The following is a 16,772-nucleotide window of genomic DNA, read 5'->3' as shown; positions in this document are numbered from 1 at the left end:
TATCCTAAATTAAATGTAACACTATTAGGTACAGTTTGGTGCATCGACAAACCGTGAGTGTAAAGGGAGCTAGAAATTTCTAATTAATATGCTAATGGAATCATTTTGATCTAACTCACCAGGTGGGAAACAAAGGCTGGGTGGAATGCTGTTTTATTATCACACAGACAGTATTAATCTCCACTAAATTCAATAGAAGATATAATCAGGCAGGGTGAGAAAAACAAAATTGCAACTACTCTTCAGAAGAAGGGTTCCAAAGAGGACGCATATCGGACTCTCTCCACGGATGCTCAAAAGCTGCACTTTGTTTTCCAGCACTTTGTTTTCATTACACATCTCCAGCATCTGCAGTATTTTGCTTTCGTCATTGCAGCCAATCTTGCTGGTTTCCCAACAGGCAAGCTGGGTTGTCCTTGCACCCTTTGTACTTGCTATCCTATCCCACAGCATGAGTTAAACGTAGATGAAAATTCCCAATTCTTACCAAAGAGGAGGCAAGGGAATGGAAGTACTGAAAACATATAAACAAACGCTAAATGCTAGGAGTGGCAAAGTGAGGTAGGAAAATCTAACAGTAAACTCACGGGCACATGAGATCCTACAGTTTGGCAATGGTCTATACCAGTGTAATATGAATAAAGGTTCAGATTTAGCACCTTTCTTATTGCTATGAAGAAACAGCTGAGTTTCCTTTGGAGCAAGATATGCTAAACTTGCATTGAACCTTGGAGTACTGTGTGCAGTTCTGTCATTATTTAATAAAATGGGGAGAGTGTGCAAAAGGGATTTTCAAGGATGACACAGCACTATGAGAATACATAGATCAGGTTGGATTTCTTTTCCTTCAAGGAGAGAAGGTTGAGGAGTAACTTAAAAAACATCTTTAAAATGAATAGAGGCTTTTTTGGAATAGACACAGGACTGAATGTAGTGGGGGAGGGGAGGGAGTTTTGAGCAAGTGCATTACCGTTTGACAACTGCAGCCTAAAATAGCATTCATCATCTTCCCCTCACTCACAAACATATGCAGAATGTTCCGCTAACTTTCTCAGGCCTGCCACTGACCCAGCCAATATTCCAGGCTCAGAGCCAATTTTTGATAAGTTCTTCAGGCTCTGCCCAGGATGTCTGTGGGAAGGAAGGAGAGGTAAGCTCCTGCTTTTTAATCACATAATATTGATTACATCAGTCATTCAGCATAACCTGTCCAGCCTTTATTTCACTTGAACCTGCTTCCTTGTTACATCAGCATAACTCTCTTTTCCCTCCTTCTACATATGCTTACATAGCTTCCCTTAGATGCACTGACTTCAACTACTTCCTGTGCTGGCAAGTTGTACATTCTCCCCATTCTCTGGTAAGGATATTCCCTATCTTATTTCCTGCAGGTGATTATACTGGTGGCCAATGGTTTTGTTCTTCCCCACAAGTGAAAACACTCTGTGCTGAACTTTTAGCTCCCTGCCCCCGGCTCTAAGAATGGAGGGTCCCAAAAATGACATGTGTGTGGAAGCTGCCTGAGCTTGTTCTGTCACCAGGCATTTTTGCCAGGTTCAAGGTCATGCAAAGCTAACCTCCCTCATTAGAAAGACGGGCAAGTTTGTACGTTTTACAGGTGGATAGTGGAGGTCGACTGGAATTTTCCAGTCAGCCCCCCGATATAGGGCAGATCAACTGCCTGGAAGTGGGTAGCAAGCTAGGGTTCCAGCTCCCCTGGCAGGTCTATATGTAGCCCTCGCTGCCTGCCTGGCTGGAGGTAGAACCATAAACTGCCTGTAAAGAGGCTCCTCCCACCATCCCCCCTCCCCCCCCCCACCCCCAATTCCCCCCCCAGTGATGGCCGGAGAAAATTCTATTTTTAAATTAAACTCCAAAGTGGCTGAGAGGGCACCTTCTTGTTGAAGGTCTCTCCATGTTACTTATCTTTTAATGCAGCCAGGAGCTTCTCTGAAGCTGCTTTGGGTCTTCAACTTCAAGGGTCCGCATGCCACCCTTAATTGGACAGAGAATCTGTCTTCATGTCATTTAAAGTCTCACCCATGTGAAAATGTTAACTTCAATTAGATTCCCACCAGAGGTGGACTTGGAATCCAAATTCTGATTCCCGTCACATTCAGCCCCATGTCTATTCCAATGAAGCCTCTATTCATTTTAAAGGCCTCTTTTAAGTTACTTCTCTACCATCTCTTTTTGAAGAAAAAGAAATCCAACCTGTTTTGTTTTTTCTGTAGGTGCATCCTCATAGTCCTGTACCATCCTTGAAAATTCTTTTCGTACTCTCCATTTTATAAAATAGTGACAGAACTGCACACAGTGCTCCTAGAATCATCATCCAAGGTTCAATGCAAGTTCAGCATATCTTCTCTATTTTTAAATTCTATCCCTCTGGAAATAAATCTGTTTGGTTTATTTTGTTATGGCCTTATTGACCTACACATTGATGCAACTGATTTTAAATACTCCACCCCCATCTGCCTCCCCTCGTAATACTGGTTGTCAGAAAGACATTGGTTTACACTCAGTATTGCTAAGTTGTAAATTATGATAAATCGATCATCAGTGTTTTCCAATCATTTGCACTTCAATTATTGGGTGGGTATATTAGACAGCCAATGCCACTTCTGATAGAAGATTATGAAAGTGGTAGGAGTGAGTATTTAGAAGTCCCTAGGAAAAAGTGCCATTGCATTCCTATGGAGCTAATCAGACAGTTACACATAATCCTACAGTGTAAAATCTATATTGTTATCTATGCTCGGATTTGATACTTTCAAATTGCTTTCTTTGGAATAGAGTCATAGGGCAGGATTTTTGGACAGTGGGATTTCCCACCTGATGAGTCATCAGGGAAAGCATCCCTATCAATCAAGTCATCCCAGCAGCTATTTAACACTGCATGGACATCTGTTTCTCATGCAGGAGGAAGCCCCTTCTCAGAGCACTGCTTGCTAATCTTCACCCTGGAGTGGGGGACACTGCTGGGACTACAATCAGTCTCAGAAGCATATTGGACCAGGTAGGTGCAGAGTAGGGAACAGGAGGATAGAAGAGAGGAATGGGAGCCATGATCGCAAGCGCAACTGGGGGGGACGGTTTGTCAGAACCAGGAATGTCTGCCAGGTTTCCCCACTGTCCCTGAACTCCTACCTTTGTGCTAGGCCTTGCCCAATGTGTATAGAATTGCAGGCATATGGTGGACAGGTTGGAAGGCCCAATCCAGCTTCAGAGAAGCTCCTGGCTACATTAAAAGGTAAGTAACATGGAGAGATCTTCAACAAGAAGGTGCCCTCTCAGCCACTTCGGAGTTTAATTTAAAAATAGAATTTTCTCAGGCCATTCAGGCATCTTTACATCTGGCAATGAGGATAAAATTATCCTGATACTGCCTCTGGCCCAACACCTGTGAGTATCCTGTTATAATTGAAGGCTTTAGTATTCACCAGAATCTCTCTCTGGATGAATAGACCCATTTGAGATATTAGATATTGTCAGACACTGAGTAATGTAGAATCAGAAAAGACAAACAGTTAGATATAAAGAAGTACTTTCCACTTTGGAGATTTGTCTCCCAATTACAAAATCCCTTAGAATGATTGCATTTCTATGTTTAGTTATTCCCACTGTGCAGTCTACTGCCCAGTGGTGCTATGATCTGGACTGTTTTGCTTTAAAGTATTGTCACTCACTGCAGTCTCCAAATCTAAAGTTTACTTATTTATTAGTGTCACAAGTAAGCTTACATTATCACTGCAATGAAGTTACTGTGAAAATCCCCTAGTCACCATACTCTGGCACCTGTTCAGGCACACTGAGGGAGAATTTAGCATGGCCAATACACCTAACTAGCACGTGTTTCGGACTGTGGGGTGAAATTGTTCACACTGCTTTGGGTGTCCTCTAACCAAGGCTGTTACAGTTGATAAGGGTTGGAGAGATATTGGTTAGAGATGGAGGTCAGGAAGAGAGATTGGTGATCGCGATCATGGGAGATTAAGTGATCAAGCAGTTGGTATTCTGATCACTGCAGAATGCAGAGCCTGTGGAATCCAAACACCAGCAGGGAAGTAGGCAGCTCCAGGAGGGAAGGAGATGTACTCCTGCTAGGCCCTCAAGCAGTGCTGGAAAAGTGCTTAGCTCTTTTGTGCAGCAGCCTTCATTAAAATATTTTAATAATGTGCTTGCCTCCTAAAAGCAGAAAAGGTGCATGCACCCCCTCCTCACCTCCATTAGAACAAGGACTGGCTAGGTTCGAGGTGGGTTAGGTTTGGGTATGCGATGCTTAAAATTTTAAGCGTCCTACTTGACCCCAAACTATCCATTTTATTGGGTTTAAATTGGACCCTGTATGTTTCTGTGACTCCATCATAAGTTAACAGATAATTAGTAGAGTCGTAAAATCATTGAATACAGAAGGAGGCCACTCAGCCCATCAAGCCCATCCTTGCTCTGGAATACCTACTCGCTTTGAGCAGAAAGCATCCCTTCCTTAAATAGTTTAACAAGAAAGTATACAATGAGCAACTGAAAAGGAGATTATGTAGACACGCAACATAAGCTCAGCAAAACATTGGTTTTGAACCCATTGTGGTTCTCTATTGTATTTATGGCTGAAAGTGTTCCTCAGTATGGAATGCTAGTGTGGCACTGTCAATGAAAAGCAGCTCTCTGATGAGTACTTGTGTACCTTTGTCTTAAATATCAGGCAATAATTGTTGAAAAGCTTTCCATCAGTTCTAGTATGATAAGTAAACACCTTCTGTACCTGAAGCACAGAATTATGAGTGCAAAAAAGGTCCTTTGGCCCAGAGTCTGCACCGCCTATAACTAACACGAATGGCAGCTAATTCCATTTTCCAGCACTTGTCCCATATCCTTGAATGTTATGATGTTTCAAGTGCCCACCTTAATATTTTTTAAAGGTTGTAAGGTTTCCAGCCTACACTACCCTGACAGCAGCAAAGTGAAGAATATGACAAAACATGTTGATGCCAGAACACAACCCTGTTTGACCACACTGTGGATCTCACAGCGATCAGATGTTACCAGTCACAGTGGACCTTGCCTGTCATGTTGCCATGGAAAGAGGAGATCACATTGAGCAACTTGGAGGTCACTTTTCGCCAACCTTTTAAATAAGCCACCTCTGTTCATACGGTCAAATACCTTGGCAACGTCATTGAAGGCAGTGTAAAGTGGTCTCCTTTTGTCCCTTGCTGCTAGACTGAGATATGCTAGTTGTAGATCTGAAGCCACTCTGGGATTTGGGGTAGATGCATTCTGCCAGGATCTGCATTCTGGCAAGAATGACAAAAATGGGTAAATACTTCCTCCATGATGTTCAGTAGGGAGTTGCCTCAATAGCTGTTGAAATCAGTACAGTCACCCTTGTTCTTGTGCAAGGACGCAACATTTGCATCACTCAATACTGCGGCAATGCCTCCTACCACCAGCACAGATGGAGAAGGTCATGCAGAAGATGTAGGATAGGCAATTTCTTGTGCTTGATGAGTTCCCATGGTATAGCTTCAGCACCAAGAACTTTGCCCTTGGCGCGCAAATCAATAGGTTTGCTAAGCTCCTCCACTGTGGACTCAATATCCAGCTCTTCCATGACTTTCAATGGGATCTTAGAGCTTCCTCAAAAGTACAACTCAAAGTGACATTCCACCAATCTCCACTTTAATTGGTGATGACCTCCCTTGCCTGTGTTTTCAATGGAGCCATTCACTCTGGCAAAACATGGGGCGCGAATCAGTTTTTTTTACCCTTGCATGCCATCTTCCCAGCTTGCCAGGCTAATTGACCAGCGTGGAGAGCTGGTAGGATCATGCCCAATAAATATGCAATAATGTGGGTAGTACTAGGAACCACAAGTTCTTACCACTAGTTATATGGGAAGAAATTAGAATAATTATAAATCATTCATTGCTTTATTAGATCAGAGCAGATACATTTGACCAATATATAGTTTTAAAAGAATGTTTCCAATGCTCCTTCTCTTGAACACAAGTGTCAGTGTCCTCCCAACTGATCACACTGCTTCACTTTTCTTTAAATACCTGAAAATTAACTTGATGGAAAAAGCAACTGTAGCATACAGTTTACATGGCAGCAGTTCAAGTTTGCAGAGGCCAATTTCAAGAGCAGCTAGTAGTGGTGGGGTAATGATTAGGGACCGCAGATGAATGGGTTGAGCTGGTAGTTGTACAGTGATATGCCTTTTGAAAAGATTCTGAAAAAGGACTAGTTCATAAAAACAGCGGCTTCTATTGGATGAGAGCTTTTTTTCCCACCCAAAGTATAATGTCTTGGCTGATGATCCCTCAGTGGCCAATTAGTGCTCAAGCCAAATGAGACTCAAATGAAACAGATCCCCAAAATAAAAGCAAATTACTGCAGATGCTGGAAATCTGAAATAAAAACAGAAAATGCTGGAAAAACTCAGCAGGTCTGGCAGCATCTGTGGAAAGGGAAATGGAGGCCAGAATTCTGTTCACACTGGTGGGATCTTCTGGTTCTGTCGACAACACATCCCTGCCACAGGTTTGCCAGTGGCGTGGAAATCCCATTGACCGTGAAGGAACCAGAAAAGCCCGCTGCCAGCTAATTGCACCACCCTGCATTCACTTCGCACCCCCCACTCCCCTCCCCATCCCACAGTTAACGTGTTGAGTCTGCGTGACTCTTCTTCTGAGCTAAAGAGAGGGCTAAATGTGATGGATTGGCAAATAGGCAGGATATCAGGACTTGTTAATGGGAAAACAAAGGGTCAATATTCAGTGAAAGCAAAAGTAAAGAACAAGTGGCAGATGGTTCAGTGGGGGAGGGGTCAAAATTAACACTTTGCTTCTAAAATTGAACAAAGGCCACTCAGGCCATCTAGCTGCCCATTCAATAAAACATGTTTAATCTAATATCATTATTGAATCCGCCTAATTTATTTAAATTGCCTGAGGGAAGTGAGTAGCTCCACAGTATTAGATTTAATTTGATTCCACTTTGAAATCAGAAAGATGAACTGCCTACAAAATTACAGATGTCATTTTCTGTCAGACAAACAATTTGTCTCAAATCTCAGTGACAAAATAATTAATGTGTGGTTCGCATAGCTTTATTAATCTATTGAGCAGTGGAAATTTGTGTCATAATTAGAATTATGCACGTGAAATAGTTCCTGCCAAACCCATTACTGGAATTCCATTGCTTAAAAAATAATTATTCCAAGAAGCATGTGAACAACAAGCTAGGGTTCAATCCCAGGGGTAAGTGCACAGAGCTGGAGTTTAGCTGAAAACAATAGTGTTTGTAGGGCAAGTTCACCTAGCAGTGTAAACAAGAATTAAGAACTTGTGCTAGCTGATACAGTGCGATACACTATAAAGGAGATTGATAGGATGCAGTGATTATATTCTCGTCCATATATCACGTGAAGCTGATAATCTTGGGAAGAGCAAAGGACAAGCATTTCATTGCAGGAAAGGGAAAACATGATGCAAGATCATTTAACGTATTATTCACTTTAAGCTTCTCTCACACACACCTACTTGTCAGAGTTCATTGTTGTAATGTCCAGGGAGTAAGACACAGCCCATTTACTGGATGCGGTGTCATGACAAAGAGCACACCAAATAAACACAACATTTGTAGAATCATAGAATCCCTGCAGTGCAAAAGAGGCCATTTGGCCCATCAATCCTGCACTGCCAACAATCCCATCCAGGCCCTATCCCCGTAACCACACACTTTTACCTTGATCATCCCTGTGACATTAAAGGGCAAGTTAGCATGAGCAACCAATCTAATCAGCACGTCATTTGGAGTGTGGAAGGAAACCAGAGTACCCAGAGGAAACCCATGCAGACAGGGGGAAGACATGCAAACTCTGCACAGACTGTCACCCAAGACCGGAATTGAACCTGGTTCCCTGGCGCTGTGAGGCAGCACTGCTAACCACTGTACTGCCCCAAATTCTGGATGCTATAATTCCGCATATTCAATCTATTTGGTTATCTACTTACTTTATTGAAATCCTCATTGACCCCATTTAAACAATGCAGATGATTTTAGTCTCTCTGTTAGCTACAGTGATTCAATAAACAACCAGAGGAACATATTCTGGCCATTTAATAGATTTATTTACAGATACTTTAAAAAAAATCTTGATTTTGGAATTCTGCTTCTGGGATTTATAGGCTGAATTTGTTGGCTGCAGGGCACATGCGCTAGATGAGTGGAATCAGGCGTGAAACCCACTTCTGCCCAAAATTCCTGTAAAGATATGGTAACAGGTCGGATGGCAAGTTAAGGCCCACCTATCATGGAATGCCCCTGTTGGTTGGGTCAGTACTGCAAAGTGGGAGGAGCTGAGAGAGAGATGAGAGGATGTCGGGCACCATGTCCAGTGGTATCCTCCAGGACTCTGGTAACCTCAGTTAAACATCCAGTGGAGGAACATATAAGTCATTCAACATGGGAACGAATTTGATGTTAATACTGCAGCTTTTTGGCTATGAACTGATCCTGACTAAAACCTTCACTGACTCAATGCATTTGTAGACAGTAGCTTCGAAATATGTCTTAAATCTGCAGGTCCTGCCCAGCATCTGCCTTGATCCAACTCAACGATCTGGCAGCAGTGAAAGGTGCTGTGGAAAGGAGTTTCCTTTGTCTACTTACATCAATGAAGCAAGGTAAAATAATGAGTCAGCATTTCCCTAGCGCCTTTCATGAGTTCAGGACATTCCAGAGTGCAGTTGCTACTATAATATGGAAAATGTGCCAATTTGCACACAGCAAGCTCCCATAGTCAGCCATGTTGGAACTTTTACATCCATCTGAGAGGGATGATGTGTTTCAGATTAATATCTCACCTGAACACTGGCACCACAGACAGTGCAGCACTCTCTCAGGTCTGCGCTGGGACTATAAACCCACATGCTCAACTCTCTGGGGTGTTATTTGAATGAATAACCTACTGAGTTCCAAAGAGCTCAATGCTCCAACATAGTAGACACCCATCTCATTAAAGGTACATCTAGTCTTCCTGCTATTGCAGCAGCTTTGGTTTGCTTGGCTGAGATGGTGCAACTCAGTCTAGAGCTGTGGTGAGGGGTACCAGCTGAGAAGGGGTTGGTTGCTGGGCGTTGCAATTAAGTGTGGTTGCTCCCTTTTATAAGAGAATCCTTTTTTTAAAAAAAACACTGTTTTTAAATGTTTTTTAATCTGGTTGTTCTGCATCTACCGCTGGGTCAGTTGGGACACCCCTGATAACAAACATACAATATCTGTACATTGGTTCAAGAGTTAAGTATGGAACAAGCAAAGGCAAGTCAAGTAACAGGCCTATTTGTCCATGAAACAAATTCCTGAATGATCAAAGATAAGACTCCCACATTATCCATAGCAAAAAATGAAATGAAATTCTAAAACGTTAATCTCAAATTGCAAACCATGCTATTCACCCTGACTGTATTCCACAGACAGTCTTATCATTGAGAATGGCCCTTGGTTGAGTGGTGGAGTACCTGTGGAAGTCCAAAGCACTATGGTTTTAGCTTCAGCAACAATTTCCCAGCAAGCCACGGGTGCCAAAGCAATGCTATTGCCATTGTAAATCATTTGGCTGCTGCATACAAATGGCTGCTAGATAAGGGCTGTTGGAAGGACACAGGTGCCGAGGAATGAGAAAAGATTGGCAGTGAACTGGAATATTTGAGGGAGCTGGAAACGACATTCCTACTTCTGACTCCACATAACAAAAAGATTAGGCCACTGTTTGGGAAGAGGCCTCCAGTGGTCCTGTTGAAGATCATACATTCCTTTTCGATGCTTGGTGAAGACAGGGTTTATATGATTTTTCACCCATTTCTCCTCGAACTTGTGATCAGAGTCTGGGACCCATATTTGCACATTTAAACAACCTGCTTTGAAACTACCTGAAAATTTAGTTGATACACAAAATTAATATTTTCAAATGCCTTCATCAATGAGTTTTGTGGCGTTAAAGTAACCCATTTTAAATTTTGAATTAAGTGGCACTATTTAATAAAAGCAATCAAGCTTAGAAATTCATTGGCATTTAAATGCCCAAAGTGTGGTGTGACCATGGCAAAAATTGCCACCCACTATTTAGTCAAGCAGAAGACATCATCAGTATTCAGAAGGATAATTAAAATATAACAGCTTGACAACACTTTTGCTTCGCCTGGCCCCACACAACATCATCAGTGAAAGACAAAAGCTTACCTACTGTGAGAGGCTGTCCTAAAATACCTCAAGGTATTTGGGCTCAAGCATCTGAAGGTTAGGGTGAAGTGATAATGCTTTCTGTATTTCTCCCTATCATTTATAGCCAGGACCCAACATTAACACCTAGAAGAAACCAAGTTTGCTTCTCTCCTTCTGATTATTTTGGGTATAGAGATACCATGTGCCCATTTAGAGACCTATCTGAAATTCTGTTCAGGAGGTCGAATGAGTGCATGAGGTCCCCACAGGCAGTCATCGACTGGTCAAATGTTTATCAGACAAGAAACAGTAAAATCTACTGAAAGGCTATCCCTTTTTAAAAGACTACCCCTTTTTCAAATTCAAGGCAGGCTTTTACTTGTGCACAATGACTGAAAATTTTAAAACCTTAGGCAAAAAGTGTCACTCTCACCATGTTCACATTCTAAACAGTAACATTGAGTAACAGTTCTATTTCAAAGGCTTTAAAACATTCCACGTTGTACTTATTTTTGCCATTTGGCCAATTCTCCAAACGCTAACATACATAACCTCTTCAATCGTAAGTTCTTATTTTTCTCTCAGAAATCTTACCAACTCGAGTGGGAAAGTTGTCCTCGTTATTGATCAGGGCCTCGATCCAGTCCATGAGCAAATTCATGTACTGTGGGGCAGTTACTTTGGTGGGCTTCTTGTACTTGTGCTCGTCCTGCCACCTGTATTCATACTTCAGCCCGCCTGACATGATGGGACAGCTCCTTTCGGTGCAATATTCACAAATGGTACCGTAGATGAGGTTGATGCGGTTGAAGAAATCGACCGTGTTGACTGCAATCCAATCGTTAAGGTTCTCCCCTGCGGGAAGCTGAACTACAGTCTTGAGATCAACGCCGGATTTAAGCGAGGCCTGCGCTTTTTTGTACAGCTCGAAGCGCTGGGTTCCAGGCTCGAACTTCTTTCGGGGTCGGAAAGTCCTGTCTTTATTAAAGACCTGCTTCAGGCAAAGGGCCATCTTTTAAAAATTACTGAGTTGCGATTGCCTCCCCTTTAAACACGATTCAATATAAAAAAAGGGCTATTTTTCTTGATTTGAGTTGGCAGTATTTAATAACTTCAGTGGCCGCTTGTTCTCTGCAATGTACTGCAGCAAGCTGAGTATTCTGCAAGACAGAAGAAGCAAGGCAGGTTCCAGTAATTTTATCAAGGTATCTGATCAATTGTTACACCATCTCACATTAAAGCTTCCATTATATCAGGACGTACGTGTAATCCTCAGGTACAAGTGAAAATATTAATTTCTGTGAAGACTCATTTCTGAAAGAGAACATTCAATGAAACATTCTCCCCAGTGTTCCAGATGTGGAGTGACTCTGGGTACTCAGGGGGAACTTCATCTCCAGAAATGTGCAGTTTCCATGGCGGGGGAGGTATGTGTGTGCTGTGAGGGAGGTTAGGGATGACAAATATGGGGGTGGGGAGGTGTAAACAGGGAAGGAAGAATGGGCAAGGGCTGTGAGGGGTGAGTGGGCACAATGGAAGGAAAAGGGGCAAGTGATTGGAGGACGAATAATGGTAAGCAGATGTCAAAGCACCCCCCCCGCTTCCTCCCCAACTTTCCTCCTTCCCCTTGGTGTCAGACTCCCACCATGCCAGACTGCCCTGTCCTCCTCTCCCTTCCTGATATCAGACCCCGCTTCTTTCCACTACCCCGCAATGGCCTATTCACACACCTTCTCCCCGGCCTGTTATTTTTAATGGAACATTTGAACTCATCTGCTTTACAGCAGCTCATGCTGTGTCCTCCTCCTTTTATACTTTGACACTGGAGCCAGGGTTCTCCTGCATGGCCTGAATTTCACCCAGCCTGAGTCAGGAAGCTCGACCTAGACAGGTCTTCAGAGGCCAGTGCCCTTTCACCAGATTCCCCTTGTTTACAAACTCTATTTTACATAAAGTGCTTCAGTCAGAATCCAAACCTGACACTTCCAGTTTCACATATAGAAGAAGTCCCTGATTGGGCAGGCAATTATAGCCTTTGATGTTTCCATGGAGAACATTCCGGCATTTTTCTTGCTGCCATTTACAAACATATCCCTTGTTTCGCCCAACCACTTCATACTCACAAATGATGTGAAGTTGTTGCATTTAATCTGCATCAGGACAAGGCAGCTTCCCTTCACAATAAATTCTGGTCTTCTCTCCCAATTTAGTTGCTTTATGCGAAAAACAGGGGCCAAACCAACAGCAATTATGGCCTCAATCAGGGAGCTCATACTCCAAGAGGCCAACCTCATGGGCTTGTGGAAGTCATTACACCAGGCTCTTTAGAGTTTCAGTGCAGATAGGTGAATATGGCATAGCAATCTGATGTTGATTGCCACTCTGAGAAAGTTTTCTATATATTCGTATATACCGAGCATATATTGTACACAAGGTATCACAGGCTGGGTGGATCAGTGGGTACTTACCTCACTCTCAGTAATGCCATTCTATTCTCTCTCATCTCCATTAGCTGCCTAGCCACCAACACCATTATTTCTAAATCCTTATTTTCATCCTCAATCTCCATTCTGTTGTCCTATTCATATTAAAATTAATCATTTCTCCATCCCGCATCGAGGGTGCACAGCCTTTCCCCCACTGACAGCAAAGACTTCAGCCATCTTGGCCCTGGTCTCTGGAGTTCTTTGCTTAAGGTTGTGGGATAGCAGGGTGGCACAGTGGTTAGCACTGCTGCCCCACAACACCAGGGGCCTGGGTTCAATTCCCACTTGGGCCATTATCTGTGTGGAGTCTGCACATTCTCCCCAGGTCTGCGTGGGTTTCCTCCAGTGCTCAGGTTTCCTCCCACAGTCCAAAAGATGTGCTGGTTAGGGGCATTAGTCATGCTAAATTCTCCCTCAGTGTATCCGAATAGGCACCGGAGTGTGGCAACTAGGAGATTTTCACAGTAATTTCATTGCATAAGTCTACTTGTGATACTAATAAATAATCTTAAACTTTAAAACCAGCTTCCTACATCTCTCTCCACCTTTAAAAATCTCTTCAAACCAAACTCTTTGATCAAACCTAATTGCTTTGACTAATTCCTGCTTAGTATCTAACACAGAGTGTGCCTATCTGTGCAGGTATTTTAGATTTGAACTTACATTTAAGTATGTAAGTAAAAAGAATGACATGTCATATTAAAACACCAATGCATTCTGTCAATTTTCACTTTCATTTTTGAAGCACAATCACACTTCCTGTCTAACATGATTCAGAGGGCTGAATATTCAGGGGACGAGGGGCAGGGATGGCTTGCAAACCCTTTCCCCCACAACCAATCCCACCACAGCAGCAAAGTCAGCATGGACAACGCACTGCGGGTGGGTTAAACAAGGGCTGAGAGGGACTTCTGCCCATCGCTGGGGACAAAGTCCCACCCTCAGGAGCTGCTGGATAATCCAATCCAACAGCAGCTCCCTCAATCCTGGGAATGCCATGAGTGCTGGGATAGCAGGATGAGTAGGCAAGAGGCCCCTTAGAAACACGGAAGTCCAGAGTCTTGGGCAGGGAAGGCAATGGGTAGGAAGAAAGTGGGGGTTTCTATTTTAGAAGGGGTCACCACCACACCCCCAACTCCCCCATACACAAAAGGTAGCATTCAAAGATAGAAACCACTCTCACGTCTTTTCTGCCTTTTGGCGATAGATAGATAGAAACCCTACAGTACAGAAAGGGGCCTTTTGGCCCATCGAGTCTGCACCGACCACAGTCCCACCCAGGCCCTATTCCCCATATCCCTACACATTTACCTGCTAATCCCTCTACCCTACCCATCTCAGGACACTACGGGGCAATTTTAACATGGCCAATCAACCTAACCTGCACATCTTTGGACTGTGGGAGGAAACCGGAGCACCCGGAGGAAACCCACACAGACACGAGGAGAATGTGCAAACTCCACACAGACAGTGACCCAAGCCGGGAATTGAACCCATGTCCCTGGAGCTGTGAAGCAGCAGTGCTAACCACTGTGCTACCGTGCCGCCCGAGAGACTATTTTAAAAATCAAGCTGCCCACCTAACCCTAACCCATGCAAATACTTTACGAAGAAGGCAACGTATCATCAGGTCAGTACATGGTGACAGAGTGGTTAGCAACGCTGCCTCACAGCACCTGAGACCCGGGTTCAATTCCAGCCTCAGGTAACTGCCTGTGTGGAGTTTGCAGATTCTCCCTGTGCCTACATGGGTTTCCTCTGGGCGCTCCAGTTTCCTCTTGCACTCCAAAGATGTGCAGGTTATGTTGACTGGCCATGTGAAATTGTCCAGTAGCGTCAGGGAGATTAGCATGGTAAATATGTGGGGGTATGGGGATAGGACCTGGGGGGATTGTTATTTGTGTAGACTTGATGGGCCAAATAGCCTCCTTCTGCACTGCAGGGATTCTATGATTCTATGATCAGAGTCAATTGGCTTGACAACAAGTCTAATTAATCCTTGATTACCTAGAAGTGTGAGGTTATGCACTTTGGAAGGAGGAATGGAGGCATAGACTATTTTCTAAATGGGAAAATGCTTAGGAAATCAGAAACACAAAGAGACTTGGGCATCATTGTTCAAGATTCTCTTAACGTTAACATGCAGGTTCAGTCAACAGTTAGGAAGGCAAATACAATGTTAGCATTCATGTCAAGAGGGCTAGAATACAAGTGCAGGGATGTATTTCTGAGGCTGAATAAGGCTCTGGTTAGACCCCATTTGGAGAATTGTGAGTAGTTTTGGGTGCCATATCTAAGGAAGGATGTGCTGGCCTTGGAAAGGGTCCAGACAAGGTTCACAAGAATAAACCCTGAAACGAAGAGCTTGTCATATGAGGAACGGTTGAGGACTCTGGGTCTGTATTTGTTAGAATTTAGAAGGATGAGGGGGGATCTTATTGAAACATACAGGATACTGCGAGGCTTGGATAGAGTGGTTGTGGAGAGGATGTTTCCATGAGTAGGAAAAACTAGAACCAGAGGGCATAACCACAGGCTAAAGGGACGATCCTTTAAAACAGAGATAAGGAAGGATTTTTTTTAGGCAGAGAGCAGTGAATCTGTGGAACTCTTTGCTGCAGAAGGCTGTGGAGGTCAAGTCATTCAGTGTCTTTAAAACAGAGATAGATAGGCTCTTGACTGATAAGGGGATCAAGGGTTATGGGGAAAAGATAGGAGAATGGGGATGAGAAAAAAATTAGCCATGATTGAATGATGGAACAGACTCAATGGGCTGAGTGGCTTAATTCTGCTCCTTTGTCTTATAGTCTTATTTAAGTATGGCAAGTAGTTTGTCACCTTCTCATCCTCACCCCACTATTACGGGGGAGCTGAGGGGTGGGTGGGAAGGTATGCACTGGGCACCCATGTTGCCTGCCCCTGCCAAAAACATATCAAGTGGGGGCATACAAAATGCAACCTAGAAAATACTTTTCGCACTTCTTAAAAGTAAGTACCATTGAACAAGTGTGGAAGGTCAGGAATTGCTTAGCGTCCCTGAGTTTGAATGCTTATCTATCCAGTCTCCTCTAGTGTGTTTTGTCTAGAGTTGCCCTTGGGCAAAAATCTTATTTCAACAGTATGTATATATCTTAGAGAAGTACCTCATTTAAAAATCAAACCGAGCAAAAATAGCACTCTTAGCCTGTCACCATTTTAAACCAGTTGTGACTCTCGCCCCAATCTTTTTCTCTGCAGCACAAAAAGAAGTTGTTTAAATTCCGCTGCAGTGGAGTGTGAATGAACTGTAACAGCTGTCTTTTACTTCATGCTGCATACCACAGATCACTGGACAGTCGATTCCAGCTCTGAGTTGAACTGTGCAGTTCATTCGTTGGGGGAAAAAAAGTACAAGTTTTTACATAAAAGTTTCAAACAAATAAAAAACAGAGAATAAAAATTTAGTACGAAGGCTAAATGAAAAGAAACTTTTATCACTTACCTCACACACTGTAAGAGTTGCTTCTCTCTCTTCTGCATAAAGAATCTGCACAGTTGTTACAGGAAGCAGCAGCTGTGGGGGATTTACATTGTTATAGGCTCAATTTAACACAGCCATTATTTGTGTTTTCCTCTGCAGACACATTCCAGCGTTTAACACAGAGCTGGGATAGGAGAGGGTTACATAAGAACTGGCTGGGCTATTCTCCTGTTTTCCTGTTTATGATGTCACATCCTGAGACATCCCCCCTCCCCGATCACATCTGTTTATCTTTTTCTGACGTTTTTTTTAAGAAAATGCTTAAAGAGATGGTTCCCTCGTGTCGTTTGGCTCCACCGCAAGTGACAAAGAAGTCAACCAAAAAAAAGGCGGTGAACTTTCATTCAACCACTTCAGCCCAAGTATCTTTTTGTAACAGTTAGATAAAACTGTCACTTTTCGAGGCTTCTTCACTTTCCTCCTCTTTAGCTGCCGAGCTTCAGAACAGACATGTCAGGGCGACAAGAGGACAAGGAGCCACACCCAGAGCAATCTGCTTCTTGCCACAGGTTTTAGAAAACACGCAGCAATTTGAA

The 16,772-nt window shown here is 43.2% G+C and overlaps 1 protein-coding gene across 1 annotated transcript in view; it reads right to left on the bottom strand.

The window, feature by feature from the left end:
* LOC145347658 (MOB kinase activator 3C-like) overlaps positions 1–16,390 on the bottom strand; it is a 36,261-nt gene extending 19,871 nt beyond the window's left edge. The window contains exons 1-2 of the mRNA XM_080195335.1: positions 16,198–16,390; positions 10,825–11,390 (exon numbers count right to left, since the gene is read on the bottom strand). Of these exons, the coding sequence (XP_080051461.1) occupies positions 10,825–11,242 (418 nt within the window). The 5' untranslated portion in view covers positions 11,243–11,390; positions 16,198–16,390. The remainder of the gene's footprint in view (positions 1–10,824; positions 11,391–16,197) is intronic.
* Positions 16,391–16,772: the final 382 nt, after the last annotated feature.

Source organism: Carcharhinus amblyrhynchos, chromosome 9 (genome assembly GCF_965287045.1).
Source record: "Carcharhinus amblyrhynchos chromosome 9, sCarAmb.v2.hapA, whole genome shotgun sequence".
Lineage (NCBI taxonomy): Eukaryota > Metazoa > Chordata > Chondrichthyes > Carcharhiniformes > Carcharhinidae > Carcharhinus > Carcharhinus amblyrhynchos.
This window is presented reverse-complemented; position numbering and strand designations above follow the sequence as displayed.